Source organism: Chelonoidis abingdonii, chromosome 2 (assembly GCF_003597395.2).
Source record: "Chelonoidis abingdonii isolate Lonesome George chromosome 2, CheloAbing_2.0, whole genome shotgun sequence".
NCBI classification, from domain to species: Eukaryota; Metazoa; Chordata; order Testudines; family Testudinidae; genus Chelonoidis; species Chelonoidis abingdonii.
In genome coordinates this window covers 116,934,310-116,955,396 of record NC_133770.1, presented here as the reverse complement: position 1 = coordinate 116,955,396, position 21,087 = coordinate 116,934,310, and the positions used below count along the sequence as shown (strand labels likewise).

Genomic DNA, 21,087 nt, shown 5'->3' with positions numbered 1-21,087 from the left:
TTTTGCACCACCACAAATAATGACACATTCTCTTAGAACTTCCTCATGTCTACTTATCATTGCACGCTGCCTCATCCCGAGCCATTTCCAATGGCTGTTTCCAGCTCCAGGGAACAGAGCTAAGGTTGCATTGTGGGGATGATGTATACTTTAACTTAATTTTCTATGTCTTGGTTTTCAGAAGATTATTTTTGTTGCTCTAGCTCTTATTGTCCTGGTTTTCAGAAGTTTGGGTATAGCTGAATTCAATATTGTGACACAGAAGAAGGCACTGCTGGGCAACCATAACTGCATTAACGAAGTTTTGGTGAAGTTATTTCCTTCTCATTTTTAAGAATAATTTCTCAGTATCCCCATGTTCCACAGTCCAACTCTTCTTTTTTTTTTTTTTCTTTCTTTCTTTTTTTTTAACTGCCTCTGGCTCCTTGTCGATGATTGCTTTGGCCACAGGATGCACTGGCTGGATGTTAGTCACTTCACTGCCTCAGCATCATCTCCATGTCTTCTTTCTGTCTGTCTGGATCACAGCCTGATTTTCATCCTTCAGTTTACTTCCACAGGGAGAAGTGGGTGTTGGAATGGGACCCACAGGCTATGGAGTTGGAGAGAGAAGGCAGGAACTATGCAAGGACTAGAATGGAGTCAGTGGGGAACATTTTTTGAAGATAAAGCGAGAGGGGAAATGTATGAGAGAGTGTTTTGGGAGACAGAGTTCAAAGCCCTCAACATTCCTACTGCACTTTCCTTTGCACCCCACTCTTTCCTACACTGCTCCAGCAACCCTTTAATTGCTCCTACATTCTTCCCCACTGCTCAGAATTCCCCACCACTGGTCCGATGCTGCTCCATGACTTCCAATGGTCACCTCCTCATGCCCACTGCTCTGACTACCCCTCCGCCCACAAACCCCCACTACTCTGACCCCTACTCCTCCCTTACATGCACATACTAGTTCCACCCTCATCCTTGCCAAATCCACTACCCCAAACCTGGAAGGAGCTCTACAAATCCATCTGCAGCATAGGAAGCTCAGAGAGGTGTGAAGTGGCTCATTAATATCAATGAGCTGTTGTGTGCTTAGTGAAAACATCCCCATTACTATCTCAGTGCTGTATACTGTGCCATTTTACTGAACATGCTCATACCCAGCTCCCCGTCCTTCCTCAGTTTTAAAGGGGGAAAAGAAATAGGAGCTATGGATGTGGGAAAGCTCAGGGGCAATGGGGGGTGGGAGAGAAGAAACTTCTATAAACTTTACCCTTAATAACTTTTTCAGTATTTTCAATATTACTGCCCCAGCAGCTGGAATAAATACCAAGTGGCTGAGATCAGTTTTAGGAGGATTAGCAGCATAGTTTGAGCCCCAGATGTAAGCAAAAAGCTTTAAAAAACCAGATGATTTTGTCAACAGATGTTGGATTTTTCTGAGGGGTAGCTCATATCTCATTAATGCCTTGTTCAAATGACCCCAAATTTTGACCAAATCACCTTATTCCCCACCCCTATGAGGCACAGCAAATTTGAAGATAATCCAAGTAATGGATTTTAGAGTATTTAGAATAGTCTAATGTTAAATAGAAAGTGACACTCAACTTTAGCTGGCGCTCTGCTATAAGAAGTTGATATTACATGTTTGTAATTACTACTGTATGTTGAGTTTAAATCCATGAATATCAGTACCTTTTTAATGTACTTTCTTTTTCTTTTAATGAAGGAATGTATTGGAAAATAGTCCAGCGCAGAACTGTCTGACTCATACCTCACCTATTGCCTTGTCCCAGTCTCCCAATGGAGTTAGTAACTTTTCAGGCTCTTGTCCATTGGATGGAGTGGACAAACAGTTTTTAGAAACATATGACAACGTCACAAAAGGGAGCGTAACAGAAGATTCCAGTCAGTACTACTGTGATAAGGTACGTTGTTTAACAAGGCTGAATTAAATGAAAACGGAGAAGGCCTAGTATAAATGTGCATCCAGTCTGTGAGAGAGAGAATTCATAGGGTTTTCCAACAATGTTAACTTGTATGTTGCACAATATACGTGTTAAATGGCATATACTAATAAGATTAAGTCTGGCTGATTAAGGACTACATTTACCAAAGAGGAAAACACTATGCAATGAGGCAGGCAAGTCTGCCAACTCCGTGTGTTTTCCATAGCTAAAATTAAATCCCTTGGTGGAGAGTGTGAAATGCTATAGCGGGAAGATTAAATTCAAATGCTTCAGGGCAAAGAGTGAGATAATTGCAATGAAATGTTGTGGATGGCGGATAAAATGATATTTCTTGGGGTGAAGGAATGAAATGTGGATGTGGGCAAGCGAGGAGGAAAACAATCAAATGCTGGGATTTCCCATTCCCTCCTCTTCCCCCCATTCCCTTTCCTTTGCCTTTCTCTCTGTTTCTTGGATTGTGCACCTCTTTCCCTAGTCCTAAACAATTTCATGTAAATATACTCAAATTTATGCACGTTATTCAGACAAATTTGCATTTCCTATGCTTTTTGCTGTGAGGATATTGGCAGTTGACTTAATATATTTTAATAGTTTCTAAAACTAGCACCCTGTGCTTGCTGTCCTTAAAGGTTTAAATCCGTAGCTGAATCAGTTGCATGGATATGTGCATGTAAAGCTGGTCCAAAAATGGACTCTATCCTGCTGGTAATAGCGACATTTTGAATTGAAACAAAAAGATGAAATTTCTTATGGCATTGATGGATCCATAAAAATGTTTTATTTTGATCATGTTAAAACGTATTAAAATACATAATATATAATATAATATGAAAGTCGAACACAAATTAAATGAGACAAGAAAGTTGAAATTAATCATTTAGATTTTTCCCATCAAAAAGTTTGTCATCAGCGTGTCTCTACAAAAAGTTTTGATTTCAGCAACACATTTCAATTTCAGTGACACTTAATTTTCTGATGGAAAACTGTTCAGTAAGATTTTTCAAACAGCTCTACGTGCAGCCATTATTTCTAAGTTTTGCATTTTAGATTATAGTTTTGAAAAATCTAAGTATGCTCAGCATGCAATTTTCAAAGACCAGTAACTCAGTCTAATCAAAGTTCATTCTGCTGTGGATCCATAAAGTGAACTACTCCTCAGTGAAGATTATTTCAATGCCAAATTTTACACTTCAAAGTTCAGACACTCTGACTTGTGGGACTTTTCAAAAAGATCCAAATACACTTTTTTTGGAAAAGTTTATTTTGTGTAGTTCTTGAAATCAATAATTTCTGAAAATTATGGGCAACAGGCTTATGATTGAAACCATTATGCGTCATTAATTGTGGTATTCTCTGCCATTTCCAGGATAATAAACAAGAAAATACAAACAATTTTTGTGTACAGTACAATCCTACCTCCTCTTCATTTTTACAACATTTACTTTTTTCTGTTTCTAATATGAATTAATCTGTATAGGAAATATTGTGGGGGTGGGGTGGGTCGGCCATTATTTTGTGCTAAGAAATAGAAAATCTTAGAAGATTTTTTTTTTTTAAATGTGTTGCAGAATGAAGTAATTGATGGAGATTTGCTTTTGGTGCGAATCACTCCAGATGAAGATGGGAAATTTGGATTTAATCTGAAGGTAAAAAAGGAGCCTTAAAATTTCATCAATGTGCAACATAGTTAAGTGTCTTAACTGATCAAATCAATATTGTTTTCCATTTTTAATGTCCATGTTTGCATCAGAGGTAAGAGATTAAGGTATCTGATGATCCTTTGCTGTCCTACAAGGACCCTTTTTTTTTTTTTGAAGAGTTTAAAAACTCTAACCAAGATTTTTCAGAAGCAGGTGCTTAAGATTAAGTTCCGAAATTGTTTATATAGGCACCCAAATAATGGCCTCATTGGCTAAAGCAAGCATCCAACTGCTTCTGTTGTCTTTAGTAGAAGTTACTGTATGTCCAACACATTTGAAAAGCAGATCATTTATTCAGGTGCCTACAAGTGGACTATGGAGCCTAACTTCAGGCGCTTATTTTGTGGAGAAGTAGGCCCTTCATGTTTTACCATCAACAAAACATGTTAATGATGTGTGTGCACCCAGTGGTGAGCCAATTATTGCAAAGGTAAAAACTAGTAAATGAAGGAATTGGGGAAGGAGGTGCGGCAGCAGCTTCTGTACTTTCTAATTAATGTCCATTTTGAGGCCCTGTTATACTGCCTGAAAGCTATGAAGTGGCTATAGTGAAAATGAGAATCAGGCTCCGGTTCTATCATCTGATCCCTGTCACTTATTTGTGGGCGTTGTTAGGTCATCTGTTTCATTCATGAGTCCAAGGGAGGATGTGTTTTATGTCCATAAGACTTCAGTGGCATATAAAATATAAAAGGGATAAAGAAATGTGGTTGGTTTGAGACTCATAGTTTGATCCTGCAAGGTCCCAGTTCAGCGTAGCACTTAAGCATGAATACTGAGCACCTTGCAAGGTCAAGCCCACGACAGTGAAGTACAAAGCATAAATTTTATAGTCACCTAGGAACAAAAAATAGACTATTTGTTGTATAATGTGCTGCATACATTCTAAGAGTATACTTATAGTCACTGTTTACTTAACATCTTGTAGGGTGGTGTTGATCAAAAAATGCCTCTGGTGGTGTCAAGAATAACTCCAGGATCATCTGTAAGTAAATCCTCATGTAATTCTTCAGTGTATGGCTCTGTAGCAAAGCTAATTTTTTTCCAGTGTCTGAATATGTTGTAACACATAGCTGAGATGTCTTTTTTTATGACTAATACAATAGATGCATCATCTAAATCAAATTTGGAAGGACACATGCATTTTATTTTAAGGTTTTATTTTGGGCACGTACTTCAAAGTGTATTTTCTAAACTTTTATAACAAATTGAGATAATACCAATTCTAATTTGGTATGAATTCTGTGTGGTTTCTGCTGCAGTCTGCATATTGTAGAAGTTTCAAAAAGAAAGGTTTCATTGTAATTGGACCACAGAATAATGCAAGAATTCTGTAACTTTTTCACAGCACAGACTACATCATAATAGAGAAATTGACTTGTGTCCCACATCCTGCCCCTATCATGAATGTATGGCCCACATTACCTATCTTTGCCATCTGTGTGTAACAGCTTGGTTTTATTCAGCTTTCATGAATAAATAGAATTATGCAATTTAATGAATTTGTAGTTGTCTGAGAGAAATGTATGAACGGGAAACAGAGGAGCCAGCCCCACATGACAGTTTAGTGCTCTCCTGACAGACCACCAAGCAAGTGAACAAGAGGCAGGAAGCACGGTTTGGGAACCTTTTAGCCATAACATTGAATTTGTTTTATGGGACAGAGAGAACTTTACATGTCAACTAAAAGTGACAAGTTACATTTTCTGAAATACAGTACAACCTCAGTAGAAGTAGAAGTATTTCTACAGTATAAATACAGTAGAACCTCAGAGTGATGAACACCTTTAGAATGGAGGTGTCCCTGCCAGCAGGTATATGGGATCTTGGGGAGCAATTACCACACAGGTGGGGTGCCAATTTTGTCCCTGCCAGCAGGTATATGGGATCTTGGGGAGCAATTACCACACAGGTGGGGTGCCAATTAATTTCTTTATTAAAGGAAAAAGGAAGTGGTGGGAATTTAACAATAAAATACGAAGGGATGGGGTGTATAGGCCAATAGTCAATGATGGGGGGTTCTTATGACAGTGTAGGGAGTTCCTAACGATGGGTTAACAGTAGGCTGGGTTCAGCACAAGGGATACAGTACAGTTATTATAAGCAACTCAACCTTTAGTATAGGAACAACTCTAGATACAGTGTGGAATGCAAAACGTACCAAAAAAGAAAATGCAAATGAAAATTGCTAGCTTCTATATAAAATGGTTAACAATCTTAGATGAATGTAGTAAGTGGTTAAGTGGCCTTATATACAATGTAACACAATGGTATTAATCGCAAATACAAATTATATCAGCAATAGTGGTTTGATAAGTGAGGTTTATAGTTACAGCAATGTAGAAAAATTGACTGACTTAATTCGTGTGAGGCTGTGATAGCAAGAGTGTACTACTGGCTGGGTCAAGGAAACAGGCAGGGGTTGGGGGAGTGAAATGATTAGTGGCAACTGAATTGAGAGGAGAGTGTGAACTGCAAGCAGCGAGAGCTCTTTGGAGCCTGCAAGGTAAGGACAAACGGCTAGAGAGAGGTTTTAAGCGGACACCACAAGGAAACAGGGGGAGTTCACAAGGGTAGTGAGCGGGTGAAAAACAGACAGTGATACGACCCGGCGGAGAAGCGCAAGGGGTTGGTGGGAGTTTGGAGTTTGCAGGGGTCTAAAGCAGAAGGTTTGGGATTGATAGGGGGAGCAGCAAGCGGTTTGGGAAGCATCGGAGAGGGTGCTGCAGATGCAGGGAATGGCGGGAAGCAGCAAGGAGTTTTTGTAACAGGGAGACACGGAGAGAGCCAGCAAGAGGGGAGACTGGTAGCGGGGGAGAAGACCGACAGACTAAGTTATACGGGAGTCGGGACAGTGGAAGATGAATTCAAGCAAACCTATATCTATCTTAATCAACAAGCTAGGCAAAACAACAATATCACAATTCTAAGCAAACTTAACTAAGCAACGTATACGGAGCAACAAAACAAAATAACAAGGCAGGTGAAACTTACAAGCTCTATATCTTAACAACTTATGACTTATAAACAAACAACTATGGTGCACTATATGCTGGGGGAAGTTACAGAAAGGGCAGAGTGGTATGTGCCCAGCTTCCAAGGAGCCAAGTGAATGGTGGCTGCCGCGCTGGATACAGCTGGAAGCAGAGAGCCCCGAGGCAAAGCCACAGGAGCAGAGCTTGCGCGGCACAACTTATTTTAGCAGCAAGAGTGCCACGGAGTTTAGAGAGGTTTAAGACACAGACCAAGGTTTAGCTTGAGTTGTGTGTGGGGAGACAGAGCCAGCAGCTAAAATAATAAAATAAAGTATAGAGAGTTTCACAGAGGGATTCTTACCAGCCCCAAGGCTCAAGCAGCAGAGCAAATAAGCAGAACAACCTCAGAAGGCTAGGTAGCGGTCTCATAATCAGGAGATCTCTCAGGCAGCAAAATTCGTTCTTCGTGGGGGGGGGGGGGTTAAAAAACGGTACGCTCACAAATAAAACCGAACCGAAGAGCGGAGAAAGGACCCCCAGAACCCCTGGCTGATCAGACCAGGCAGCAATGCAGGAACTTTCTGATCTTAGTTTCAAAAATGTCTGTTTTTAAAGGCAAAAATCAGGCAGTTTACCCCCAGTACTTTCTGATTGATCTCCTCTCGATACAGGGAGGAGAGGAGGCAGGACAAACTGTAGGTGAGGCACAGAGACATTGTCTGGGCAGAGTCCTGTGCATAGGTTGTAGGTGACTCAAAAGCACATGAGGCCTATGACTCATGCCCAAGATCTTAAAAACACAATAGGTCTTGCAGCTCTGGACATTGCCTACCCTACACGAGCCCAGGTTTAACAAGGTGATAACAGGACTAACCCTTTGAACAGGGCAGTGGTCCCACTTAACACAAGTGGCCATCCCTTTGAGAAGGGCAATGGCTCTTGGTAAACAACTTTAAGGGGCCCTGGTAAACAACTTAACAGCCAGGGAAGGGACGGCCACAGGAGGAGAACAAAATGGAGTATGGGGACAGCTGTAAGAAAACAAAATGGAATAGGGGGATAGCTGTAACAGACAGGAGGTTGTTTGTAACCCTGAAATGTTCATAACTCTGAACAAAACATTTTGGTTGTTCTTTCAAAAATTTGCAACTTTTCACTTAATACAGCTTTGAAACTTTACAATATGAGGAATTTTTAGGACCAAAAAAGAAGTGCTTGGTATTATACCAAACTTTGACGGCTTAAACTGGATGAAAAGCCATTAGCACCATTGTCTTGAAAAGTTTGATCTCTGAAAAAGATGTATATTGTACCTGCATTGAAAGGATTAATTCCACTCCTAGATACCTTTTTCTCTGTCTGCTTTGTGGATTCCTTAGTAAGTGGCTGGCTAACAGCTGGGATTCTTGGTGACTAGTGGAGAAGAATGTCAACTTCCAGGGAAACTGTTAATTACTGTAAAACGTTGATGCCTCACAATCCACTCTCTGCTTTCTTGTTCGATCCACTTGATTAAGTCCGGGTCTACACTAAAAAGTTCAGTTGACCCAGCTACATCACTCAGGGTTGTGGAAAAATCTAACCCGTTGAGAAACATCATTAAGCCAACCTAACCTCCAGGGTAGACAGTGCTAGGTTGATGGAAGAATTCTTCTGTTCACCTAGCTGCCACCTCTCAGGGATGTGGATTAACTTCAGTGGTGGGAGAACCCCTCGAATCGTTGGAGTGAGTATCTACACTGAAGCACCACAGTAGCGCACCTACAGCACTGCAGACGTGCCACTGCAGTGTCTAGTGAAGATGTAGCCTTGCTGTAGAGTAGAATCTCAGAGATAGTAACACCAGAGTTGCGGACTTACTGGCCAACCAGACACCCGGCGGAACTGGAAGTCATCAATCAGGCAGCAGAGCGGACCAAAAAAAAAAAGGCAAGGGGGAGGGATAGCTTAGTGGTTTGAGCATTGGCCTGCTAAACCCAGGGTTGTGAGTTCAATCCTTGAGGGGGCAATTTAGGGATCTGGGGCAAAAATCTGTCGGGGGATTGGTCTTGCTTTGAGCAGGGGGTTGGACCTCCTGAGGTTCCTTCCAACCCTGATATTCTATGATTCTAAGGCAAATACTGTACTGCCTTGGGGCTTTAGCCCTGGGGCTCAGGGTTTCTACCACAGTGGGATTGGAGCTGCAGCCACATGGTGAGTGGGGAATTCAGGGCTCTGGGCAGAGGGGAGGCTCAGGGCTTCTGACCCTCAGGAGCACTGGAGCTCAGGGCTTTAGTCCAAGAGGAGCTCTGGAGCTCAGGGCTTAAGTCTGGCGGGCAGGGGGAGCATGGAGGCTCAGGGCTTCACCCACAAGGGGTTGGGGCTACAGTCACAAGGGGGGGTCAAGCCTCCGATGGGGGTGGAGGGCTTGGGGCTCAGGGCTGTAAACTGGAGAGAGTGCTGGGTTTCAGCCCCATGGCTCTGCTGCCAGCTTCAGCCCCACTGGGGCAGTGGGCTCAGAGCTTTCACTATGAGGGGAGCACCAATTTCAGCCCCAGCACTCCCCCCATAGCTAACACCCTGAGCCCTGATGGCCCCCCCCTCACTACAGCTGAGAGCGGAGCTGTGGGAAGCCCAGTGTCCCTCCCACAGGGCTGAAGCTGGGAATGGAGCCCTGGAGCTGAAGCCCCAAGTCCCAGCACTCTCCCCAAGTCAAAAGCCTTGAGCCCCGGTGCTCCGGCGGGACAGAAGCCCAGAGCACCCTGCCCAGAGTCCTAGTGCCCCAAGGGTCAGAAACCCAGGTCCTTCCCCCCCAACCCGGAGCCCTGACCTCCCACATACACATCCTGTGGCTGCAGTCCCAACCCTTCCCTTCCCTTCCCCCTGCCCCAGGGGAAGTCTTGTTTAGAGTTACAGAACATTTCCGAGTTACAGACAACCTCCATTCCCGAGGTGTCCATAACTTTGAGGTTCTACTCTCTAAAAAAGATTTTGAAACCATTCCCTCTGAATTCCAGATCAATCCTTGAGATTCCAAAAAGCTACCTGCTGCCGTGATGTGTAACTTCTTAAAATATATGACAAATGGTAATATCACAAAATAGTAAGGGCTTGGCTACACTTTAAGCTTCAAAGCGCTGCCACAGGAGCACTTTCAAGTGTGAGTGTGGTCGCAGCGCCAGCGCTGGGAGACAGCTCTCCCAGCGCTGCATGTACTCCACCTTCTCATGGGGATTAGCTTCCAGCGCTGGAAGCCGTGCTCACAGCACTGCGGCACTGTTTACACTGGCGCTTTACAGCGCTGTATCTTACAGCGGTCAGGGGGGTGTTTTTTTCACACCCCTGAGCAAGAAAGTTGCAGCGCTGTAAAGCGCCTGTGTAGCCAAGGCCTAAGACAAACATCCACAGCAATAGCATTGTACAATCCTGCTTTCCGAAAAAGTACAGAGTAGTAGGGACTTTTCCAGGGAACTACTAAAGCCTGAAAATTCAAATAATAGTCACTAAATGTTGTGGCTGTCCTTTAAGATTTTTTCTTTGTCTTTTTGCATTTTTTTTCCTTCTTCATTCATCATTTTCAGTGTTCTCCATCTTAACTATTTTCCCTCCTTTCTTCTTTTCTTTCCCTCCTTTTTTATGTCTTTCTTAAAACACTCACACACCTCAGCACACTGCCTCTTCCCTTTTTCCGCACTGGAACTGCAACTTTTCCATTTTGCTTGTGTTCTCTCTTCCATTTCACTATTTTCTTCCCCCTTATCTGATTGTGTCTTTCACACTCCCACCTGTTAGTTTCAGTCTTCTTAGCATACGTGCAAAGTACCTAAGGTGGTACATGACCATGATTCATCATCAAATTTGGTCCACTGGTTGTTCCCTTGTTTCTCTCCCCACCTACGCAGATCATCCTTTTCTTCCGGCAGATTTCCCATTTTTGTCTTTCTCTCCCTCTTGGTTTTGCCAGTCTCACCGTTTCTTTCCATCATCTCTCATTTCTTCCTGCAAATGCTATTTGCCATTAGCCCACTTCTCTACCTCAGTCCTTCAGCTGTTCCCCATTCATCCTGAAACATGTAAACCCGGGCAGGAAGACAAGTGCTAATCAGGACGACTTGTTCCAGTTCCTGTTTTTTGACAGCACAAATAACATTGGATGAACAGACATTGATTCGTGAAGCTCTGCAACACCAACCGATATAGGTGAGGGAGCAATTAAGATTAAGTTGAAAGGATGGGCAGATCTCTAGTGCATCTAGGCTTCATTTTGATGCTGCTAGGTGCCTCCAGAACAGAATATCCATTTTTGTTAGGGACAAGCAAATATGGGTGACTTTGTTCTGCTCCTAGCAGGCCTCTCCCAGGGAGATTTTTGACTGCACAGGATCCTTGCTCAAAAAACCTTCCTTTGGACTCAGATCTGCTGAGTCCTAAAGAGCACTGATGAAGAACTGAGGAGAAATTCCAAAGCCCGGTGCCAAGTCCAGTACAGGGAGGATTCTAGCAGATCTTCACACAATCAGGGAGCGTTCACAGCATGCATGGCACACCTAATTCCTGCTGTCTTCTGTGACTGCAGGGGCAGGAATAGGATTTGCCCCTAAGAGAGGCACCTGTGAGTGTTGGAGATCAAAGGACCTGTCCACACTATCTTACTTGGAAAATTGTTAATGAGGAAGCAGGAATAAAGCTGCTTACTCCCCAGTAGCATTTCATCAGTTCTCCTCTGTGGAACAAGAAGAAGCTTGTATGAATCTAACCAAAAATGCATAAATCATCTGTTGTGTTTATAGTTGAGTAAAACCAATGATGTATAATGTAGGAACAGCCCTCATTTATGGTGTTTAATATTAATCTTCAGTTTCTATGTATGATGATGGAGCAAAACTAATGTTATAAAGCATTTTTACTCAATATACATAGAAACTTACTCCTATTCTTTTGCTATTTTAATCACTCTGCTCTCTTTTGTGTGTGAGAGACATTTTTCAAAATCTTTCTAAAAGTCCAGATTGTAAAGCTCAGATGCATAAAACATATCAAGTGCAAACTTCTGTATAGTTGTTAATAGGCTGTGTGAACTGTTACTCTTATCTTCATTCTGAAGCCACTAGAACAATTTTAGATCTGAATCCTCTGACATAACTTCTGATACAGAGGGCAAGACTTTGTCAGGAGAATAACTTTGTCTTTGCTGCATGATGAATTCAGTCTCCCTGAGATAAGAAATGTTCTGCTGAAGATATTGGATAAACTGAATTTTTTTTCTTTGGTTGTGAAACAGGCTGATACATGTATTCCAAAACTGAACGAAGGTGATCAGATAGTGTTAATCAATGGTCGAGACATCTCAGAGCATACTCATGACCAAGTGGTAATGTTTATAAAAGCCAGCAGAGAATTGCACACAAGAGAGCTTGCACTTCTGGTCAGGCGGAAAGGTAACTGCACTAAGGTTTTTAAATGTAATTGAGACTGTCATGCCTTTAAATTGTGGCTTTTTCCCCTTGCAATTTACTTTAATATATTCATAATCAAGAGTTATACTGTGAATGGGTCTGTATTGAAATAAAGTGGTAGCATTTGAGATCTGCTCTCTTCTTGATTGCTAACACAAATGTTTGAGCCATTAGCCTTATGCATTCAAGTGAGGAGCACATCATCTCAATGCTGTGTTTTTTTTGCATCATACAACTGCAGTTTTGGTGAGGTTTTAGTCAAAGCGAAGAGTATTGACCCAAGTGGGTGAATATTCTGAGAATACTAAACAATACTAATTTTAAATAAAAGATATGGCAGCAAGTTTCTGCTTAATTTTAATTTTTGTGGTGGTATAAACAGTTTGTTGCACAAAAAACATTTTGATAAACATTTTAAAATATAGTACCATCTTCTAAAACTTCTATTCCAGATGTGGAAATAACAGTAAATTCTCCCCAGCACAAACATACAGTGAAAAATGTAATTTACAACAAATCCAGAAGGCTCGTTTTGTCATTCTTCAAATAGGCATATTTATAAATTTTGTTCTAAATTTCAATAGGTGAAATTCATGGGCCTCTTCCTGTGGTGGTTGTTACTTGTTTGCCTATCCAAAAATGTACATGACAGGGCTGCTGGTGTATCATTAGATTAAACGTTTGAAACCTGGATGCTTATGGTCTTACTCATATTTGGGCACCTAAATCATTGGTCTCATTTTTCAAAGGTGTTAAACTCTTATTGTAAAAGCAGCAAAGAGTCCTGTGGCACCTTATAGACTAACAGACGTATTGGAGCATGAGCTTTCGTGGGTGAATACCCACTTCGTCGGGTGCATGTCACGAAGTGGGTATTCACCCACAAAAGCTCATGCTCCAATATGTCTGTTAGTCTATAAGGTGCCACAGGACTCTCTGCTGCTTTTAGAGATCCAGACTAACACGGCTACACTTCTGATACTGAACTCTTACCGATTTGTGCAGCGCTGGGGTTAGTCAGCATGTGTAAAACTATGGCCAAATTTATTTAGATGTCTCAGTTTGGGATTAGTAGCCTAACTTGCAGCATCGAGGAGGATTAAAAATGTCCATGCTTGTACTCAAGTAGGTTTTAACATAACTAGAGATTGCATGTAAAAAGTCTAAATTTGCCTCTATGTCTTTCAGTTGCCAAACCCTTGGTTGAGGCCAAGTCAGAAGATGAAGCAGATTCCCAGAATTTTCTAGAATCTATTCTTCGTACGTATTCAGAATACAGTGACACACTAGAGGGGTCTATGGAACAACTGAAGAAAGGGCTGGAAAGTGGGACAGTACTCATTCAATTTGAGGTAGGTAACGTGAAATTCACAGCTACCTGGTGCTTCTGACTGAGGAGTGACTTTAAGGCATTTGGACATTTATTGCTCCGCTTCAGCCCCATCTCAGCAGGCTTAATACAGCCCCTTCTCTCTCACGCTCATGCTTACACTTTCAACCATCTTGAGGAATAGTGAGTTATTGGTCTTGCATGAAACACTATGTATTGAGAAAAATCGGTATTTAAAGTTTTTATTTCAACCACCAGATTGAACACCAATTCATCTTAATTTTATGAATTCTCTTCATGCCAAAAATAAAGTTTTCTGACAGAAATCAGACCAATCTGCTCTTGATAGAGTTTCCTGTGTCGCACAATGAAAATGCAAGATTGTCAGTTTATCTCTTCCTCTTTCCCTATATTTGCTATGCTTTCCATGGAGTAACAGCAGGAGCTTACTCCCTCCTGGCCTTTTTCTCCTACAAGTTTAGATATTTCTGTGGTATGTACGTTTCTGTGTTGTAGAGGGAGAATCTTCTTATCTATCAGGAACTGGTCTGGAACATAAAATACCTGAGTTCTCTTTCTGGCTCCCACACATACTGCTTGTGTGGGACAAACCACTTAGTCACACTGTGACTCAGTTCCCCATGTGTAAAATGGAGGTGGAAAAATTCATGTATTGTATGTGATGTGCTCAGATATATTTGCAATAAATGTCATAAAACCCTCACAAAATAAATTTCAATAGTTTATCAAATTAATTTCTTCACTACAGAAATTGCTGATTAAACCAGGGAATTAGTAATAAAGTTAAGAACGGCCATACTGGGTCAGACCAGTGGTCCATCTAACCCAGTACTCTGTCTTCCAATAGTGGCTGGTGCCAAATGCTTCAGAGGGGATGAACAGAACAGGGCAATTATCAAGTGAACCGTCCTCTGTTGTCCAGTCCCAGCATCTGGCAGTCTGAGGCTTAGGGACACCCAGAACATGGGGTTCCATCTTGGCTAGTAGCCATTAATGGACCTATCCTCCATAAATTTATCTAATTCATTTTTTATCCCAGTTATATTTTTGGCCTTCATAACTTCCACTGGCAATGAGTTTAACAGGTTGACTGCGAGTTGTGGGAAGAAGTACTTTCTTGTGTTTGTTTTAAACCTGCTCCTATTAATTTCATTTGGTGATCGTTATTCACTTTCTCCACACTCTTCATGATTTTACAGACCTCTATCATACCCCTCTTGGCATTCTCTTTTCTAAATTGCCCAGTCCCAATCTTTCTAATCTCTCCTCATATGGAAACTGTTCCATACCCCTAATCAGAGAAGGGCAACAAAAATATTCTTCCATTGTTCTTCAATGCTTTTCTTGTGGCAAGGTAATTCAGTGAACCAAATCTGGGTCTCTCTCCCTCCTGCTCTCAGGGCCTCAATTTAATATAAAAATTAATAAAATAAGGGCTACGATGCTGATTGTATTGTTCATTTTCATACTGAAATAAACACCTCTCTTTTTAAAATGTATTAAACTCCTCTTAGACTTTCATCAGCTGCACCAAAGTAACGAAGAAACCTGGAGACCTTGCCACAAAATTTAAGAGCAAATTACCTTACGGTTCAAGGGATTTTGTATATAATGTTTGCAGTTGCCCCAAAGTATTTCAAGTTTCTTACCACTCCTTCATCTTTTTAGATCCCTTCATAATATTTCTCTGTCCCTTTTGGAGTTTCCAACCGCACTCAATTTAGCAGCCTCTGTAAATTTCATTAATAAGTTTATCCCTTTTTTGAGATCACTGATGATCATGTTAAATAAAAATAGATCTAGGACTTTTTCCTTCTCTTATCCCACTAGATACTTGCTCAACTCAGTCAACATTGTTCATCTTTACCCTTTTTCCAGTTTTTAAGACATTTTGCAGTGTGTGTACCCGTTCATATATCCAGGCTAATAAGCCAGAGGTGAGCACACTATCTCTAAGGCTATGTTAAAACTGCACTCTTCTTTCAGCAGTGTGTAGAGTATATACTCAGGGTAGCCACATTAGCATGAGTTTAAGGAGCAGTGTAGACAATGAGGCACAGCTGAAGTGGATAGAGTACAGACACACCTAAATGATGTGAGTGTGTACCCAAGTACATACCCTATATGGCTTTCTATTCTCACCCAAGGTGTGCCATCCCAACTCTACAGCTATTTTTACTGTGTAGTGTCCCACTGACTCTCAGCTGCTGGAGCCTTTCCCTACCACAAGGAAAGATTCTGTCAGCTCCTCACCACTAGAGCTTTCCCCCACTGCAGATAAGGAAGGATTCCAGCAGTGGGGAAAGTCTGTCAGCTCCCCACTGCCAGACTCCTCTTCTGCTGCCTCCCTCCTGCCAGAGTCTTTCACTGACATGTAGCTACACACCACAGTGTGGCCGCAGCTTGCTTTTTGTTTGATGTGTAGCTAGTGCCCTGCATGGATGCAACATTTATATCCATGGATATAAAACAGGCACCGGGCTCACCAGCAGCTGTCCCTGGTCTCACTAGTGTGTGCAAGTGATTCATAAGCTCCCCCATAGGAATCCCTTCTGCGCAGCAGCGTGCGTCTCCTGTCTGGGAGCTTACGAGCCACTTTCACATGCTACTGTGACCAAGGACAGCTGCTGGTGATCCTGGTGCCCACCCAGTGGGCAGGGCTGGGGTCAGTACAGCCACACTAGAGGAGCTGCCCAGACTGGACGCTGGCTTCTGCCAACGGTGGCCCAACATGCTGCTGCTTTTGTTGCTGCGGTTTCTGGTAGAGCCCTGCAGCTCTGCAGATATCCACATCTGCACATATAAATGTTGAATCCACACAGGGCTCTACACACATCTTACACGCCACCGAAAAGTGGTGTGTAGTGGAGACATGGCCCTAGTAAGTGGACTACCTTATTTTGCACTAGCTGAATTTTACTATCTCCAGAGATAGAGAGAGAGCATTGCATTATTCCAAGAAGACAGTAATTGCCAAGATCAGTTTTCCATTTTTGAAAAACAGTACCACATATATTTACTTTAGACTTCTGGTAGTTCCCCAGTTTTTTGAAAATAGTCAGTGGTTCCTTAGCCAGTTCTTTAACTCTGGGATGCAAATTAATTAGTTTATATCATAGACTTAGTAACCTATTAAAATTCAGTTTTAAAAGTCTGTTTTTAAATTATGGGCTCATAAAACACCTTTAAAATATAAAATATCTTATTACTATACCAATATAATAAAAACCAACAGGATCTTATTAAGAGAAATAAGACAAAAATGCCACGTTTATTGTACATATAAGAATAAAGCAAAAGATAAAAGTAAACAACACTGTTTGACTAATTCCTATTACTACTTATTCCTTACACACACACACACACACACACACACATTATCTGCTCATGACATGCNAGTTCTGTGTAGGTGTTATAGTTACCAGCCTAGAAGTTGCTCATGCCAAGTTACTGGACAGGTATCTTGGTCATGAGGATGGAGCCGAGTCTGGGTCAGATTCACCTGATGCTCCTGGAGGTTGGCAGCAGAACCAGAGACTCAAAGTCCTCAGTCTTTGGAGTTCATTCTTATAGGAATTAATTCTTATGTTAGTCTATGGGAGCTGTTTCATCCTGCTGTTGCTGACTCAATCGGCAGATGGCACATTCCTGGTGGCTTTACACTGTCCAAAGCTTGTATTTCTCATCCTTCCAGGTGATGGGGTGGATCCCAGTTTACCCTCCGGGAGTTGTCAGGTGGTCCACTTGACACATTCTTCGGCCAATGGATACTCCCTTTATAGGCTGGCACCTCCCTAACCATTCATACACATCAAGCATTCATCAACATACATTCCATATCTTAACCATATTTTAATTTACTGTCTCCACCATTCTCGGGGTGTGTGTTAATTCATATGAGACTCCTGGCCCTGTAATCACAGAGGGTGGTGGTCTGTTTATTTACATTGTATCAATTACAGCTGAAGGCCAGCATAGTGTTTACATCAAGAACAAAGTCAATTAACTTGTTTGTAAGTTTTACATAGTAATAGAGTATCTTTCACAGGACAGATACAATCAATGTTTTCTACAGACAGGAGCTTACAATTTTTAACAGACGAACTAAAGGATTTTTGTACCTGGGGGAGAGGGTCACTGTCACTTGGGGGAATAACTGTTAGTACCTTCTTTAATATCCCTACATAATGAGGAGTTCTGTATGTTTACCCCAATGTTATGGGGAGGGGAGATGGAGAAGAAAAAATTTCTAAAACTGTCCTTTGATATATTAAGTATGTGGTGGAACAAGGGGAATGTGAAATTTGCAGTGGCAACCATTGCTAATAGGCTTTGGATTCTTATAATAGCTAAGCAGATCTTCAAATATGATGTGATAAAACAGAGCCATTCTGTACCTGCTGTGCTTAGAAATTCTCTCTGGTGAGTGGACTTTAACATAATACATTTTAAGCCGGAAAGGACTCTGAAAACTCAGAGCTGAGATCTTGACATTGATAATATCTTTGTCTTCCACTAAAAGCACAAATTGCTAGTCAAACCAAAAGCTGAACCTAAATTTTAATTGCTGCAAGTATTTAAAAATGTACTAACTAGGTCTCTTCCCATGTGAGTTTTTCCCCAGCTTATGCTGTTCAAACTGAAAATGTGTAGCAAACTGTGATACTGAGTATCAGGATTCAGTTAACCTTATAGAGGAACTAATTTTCAACATGTGCTTTTGGTAACCACAGATTTTTATGTAAAAAGATATTCTGTCAGCATCCTGTTGCTTTTACTCTTTGTGTATGGAATCTTATATTAAAGCCTACATTATTTTAAAATGTCAAAATGCATTAAGCTCTTTGGAAGAATTAAAATTCCCCCAAATTCCTCATGATTTATTAGGGATTAGAATATTAAACCTTCTTTTACTTAGAAGAGGTAAAAGTAGGGTTGTGGTGGGGGATGGAAATATATAAACATAATTTAACTATGTATTGTGTGTATATATACATTGTGCTTTGTAAGCAGATCTTCTTTTTAAAATAAGTTAATTCTGTTGATTTGAAGGAAATAAAGATTTAAGCTTGAGCTGTTCACTTGTTCTGCCAAGTAATGACAGGTGAAAATTTTAAGACCTTCAGACCTAAAAGTTTGTGTTCTGTTTTCCTTATAAATAATTCTCAGTGCCTCTACAACATTGAAAAGAACATAAAGATGAAGTAAGACTATGGCCCCTGTAAAACAGAATAATATTTCAATACCTTTATAGGAAGCAGATCTTTTTTCAGATCATAGTAAAAGGTAGTAAGTAGACTTTGCCTTAATAATATTGTAATAATACTTTATAGAACTGTGGAGGAAGATAAATTGAAAATCATAAAAGGTATATGGCAATTAAGTTATACATTTCTTAGGAACTTGAAAAATTGTTTTTCTCATATTGTATTAGGGTTGTCAATTAATTGCAGTTAACTCACGTGATTAACTCAAAAAATAATCAAAATTAATTGCCATTTTAATTGCACGGTTAAACAGTAAAATACTAATTGAGATGTATTAGCTATTTTTGGATTTTTTCTACATTTTCAAATATATTTATTTAAATTACAACAGACTACAAAGTGTACATTGCTAACTTTATATTATTTTTATTACAATATTTGGACTGTAAAAATAAACAAAAGAAATAGTATTTTTATTTCACCTCATACAAGTACTGTAGTGCGATCTCTTTTTCGTGAAAGTGCAATTTACAAATGTAGATTTTTTTTGTTGTTACATAACTGCACTCAAAAATGAAACAATGTAAAACTCTAGAGCCTACAAATCCACTCAGTCCTAATTCTTGTTCAGCCAATCACTAAGACAAACACATTTGTTTACATTTCAGGAAGAAAATGTTGCTGCTTCTCCTTTACAATGTCACCAGAAAGTGAGAACAAGTATTTGCATGGGACTTTTGTAGCTGGCCTTACAAGGTCTTTACACGCCAGATATGCTAAACATTCATATGCCCCTTCATGCTTCAGCCACCATTCCAGAGCTGCAGGACTCGATTCAAGGTTTAAAAATCTAAACTGCCTTCCAAAATGTGAGAGAGATGAGGTGTGGACCATGCTTTCCAAAGTCTTCAGAGAGCAACTCTTATGCGGAAACTACAGAACCCAAAACAACAACAAAAAAATCAACCTTCTGCTGGTGGCATTTGACTCAGATAATAAAAATGTACATGCATTGGTCCGCAGTGCTTTGGATTGTTATCGAGCAGAACCCATAGTCAGCATGGATGCATGTCCTCTGGAATGGTGGTTGAAACATAAATGGATGTATGAATCTTTAGCTTGTCTGGCATGTAAATATCTTTCGATGCCGGCTACAACAGTGCCATGCAAACACCTGTTCTTACTTTCATGTGACATTGTGAACTAGAAGCGGGCAGCATTATCTCCTGCAAATATAAATAAACTTATTTGTCTGAGCAATTGGCTGAACAAGAAATAAGACTGAGTAGACTTATAAGCTCTAAAGTTTTACATTGTTTTATTTTTGAATGCAGGATTTTTGGTACATAATTCTACATGTGAAAGTTCAACTTTCATGATAAAGAGATTTCACTACAATACTTGTATTAGTTGAATTGAAAAATAATATTTCTTTTGTTTTTTACAGTGCAAATATTAGTAATAAAAAATATACAACGTGTGCACTGTCCACTTTGTATTCTGTGTTATAATTGAAATCAATACATTTGAAAATGTAGAAAACGTCAAAACATATTTAAATAAATGGTATTCTATTATTAACACTGCAATTAATCATGATTAATTTTTTTAATCACTTGACAGCCCTAATATTTATTTATTTTGTAGTCACGACACATGTAGATATTTATGTTGCAAAATGAAGCTTTTATATGTCAAGACATGCCAAAACTATAGTCTCACACACAGTCATTACATTTTGGAGGTAGATGGGGAGTTAAAAATTTAATTACATAATCACATACAATTTTTCCCTGCGGTAGACACTATACCAGGGGTCGGCAACCTATGGCATGCGTGCCAAAGACGGCATGCGAGCCAATTTTTAATGGCACGCTGGAGCCTGCCAGGACTCCCGCATGCCACTAAAAATCTTGCCCAGCCCAGCGCGCTTTCCTCTGCCCTCCACTTCCCCCGCGGGGGCAGGGAGCAGAACCATAGCCATGCGCACGGGGTGGGCAAATGGCCCCACTCTCCCGGCACGGCAAGCCACGGGGTCCGCACTCCCGGGCCGGAACGTGGGGCTGAGCGCAGCAAACTGCTGGCCCCTCCCCCACCTTATCCCCTCCTCTGGAGCCCTGCCCCCTGCGCTCAGTGCTCTGGGGGTCAGGGCTGCGTGCTCCCAAGGGCAGAGTTTGGCTCCATGGGGAGGCAGACATGCTCCCCGCTCAACCGGAGGGGCGGGGCTGTGTGCTCCCACAGAGCAGCGTATGTAGCTCTGTGTGGAGCCTCATGGTAAGGGGCCCAGGGCTCGGGGAGTTGGAGAAGGGGTGGGGGCAGGGAGCAGGGTGGGTTGGATGAGGGGGTGGAATCCCGAGGGGCGGTTAGGGGCGGGGGGGTTTGGATGGGGCATCGGAGTCCCGGGGTTTGTGAGGGGCAGGGGGTGAATGGAGGTCAGGGCAGTCAGGGGACCAGGAGCAAGGAG

At 41.3% G+C, this 21,087-nt stretch overlaps 1 protein-coding gene across 2 annotated transcripts in view; it reads left to right on the top strand.

Annotated features, from left to right (window-relative positions):
- The window catches only part of PTPN3 (protein tyrosine phosphatase non-receptor type 3), a 220,112-nt gene that overhangs the window by 141,563 nt on the left and 57,462 nt on the right, over positions 1 to 21,087 (top strand). For both annotated transcript variants that reach the window (XM_032764588.2, XM_075062630.1), the window contains 5 exons: positions 1,715 to 1,913; positions 3,524 to 3,601; positions 4,584 to 4,640; positions 11,891 to 12,047; positions 13,254 to 13,417. In XM_032764588.2, coding sequence (XP_032620479.1) covers positions 1,715 to 1,913; positions 3,524 to 3,601; positions 4,584 to 4,640; positions 11,891 to 12,047; positions 13,254 to 13,417 — 655 coding nt within the window. The remainder of the gene's footprint in view (positions 1 to 1,714; positions 1,914 to 3,523; positions 3,602 to 4,583; positions 4,641 to 11,890; positions 12,048 to 13,253; positions 13,418 to 21,087) is intronic.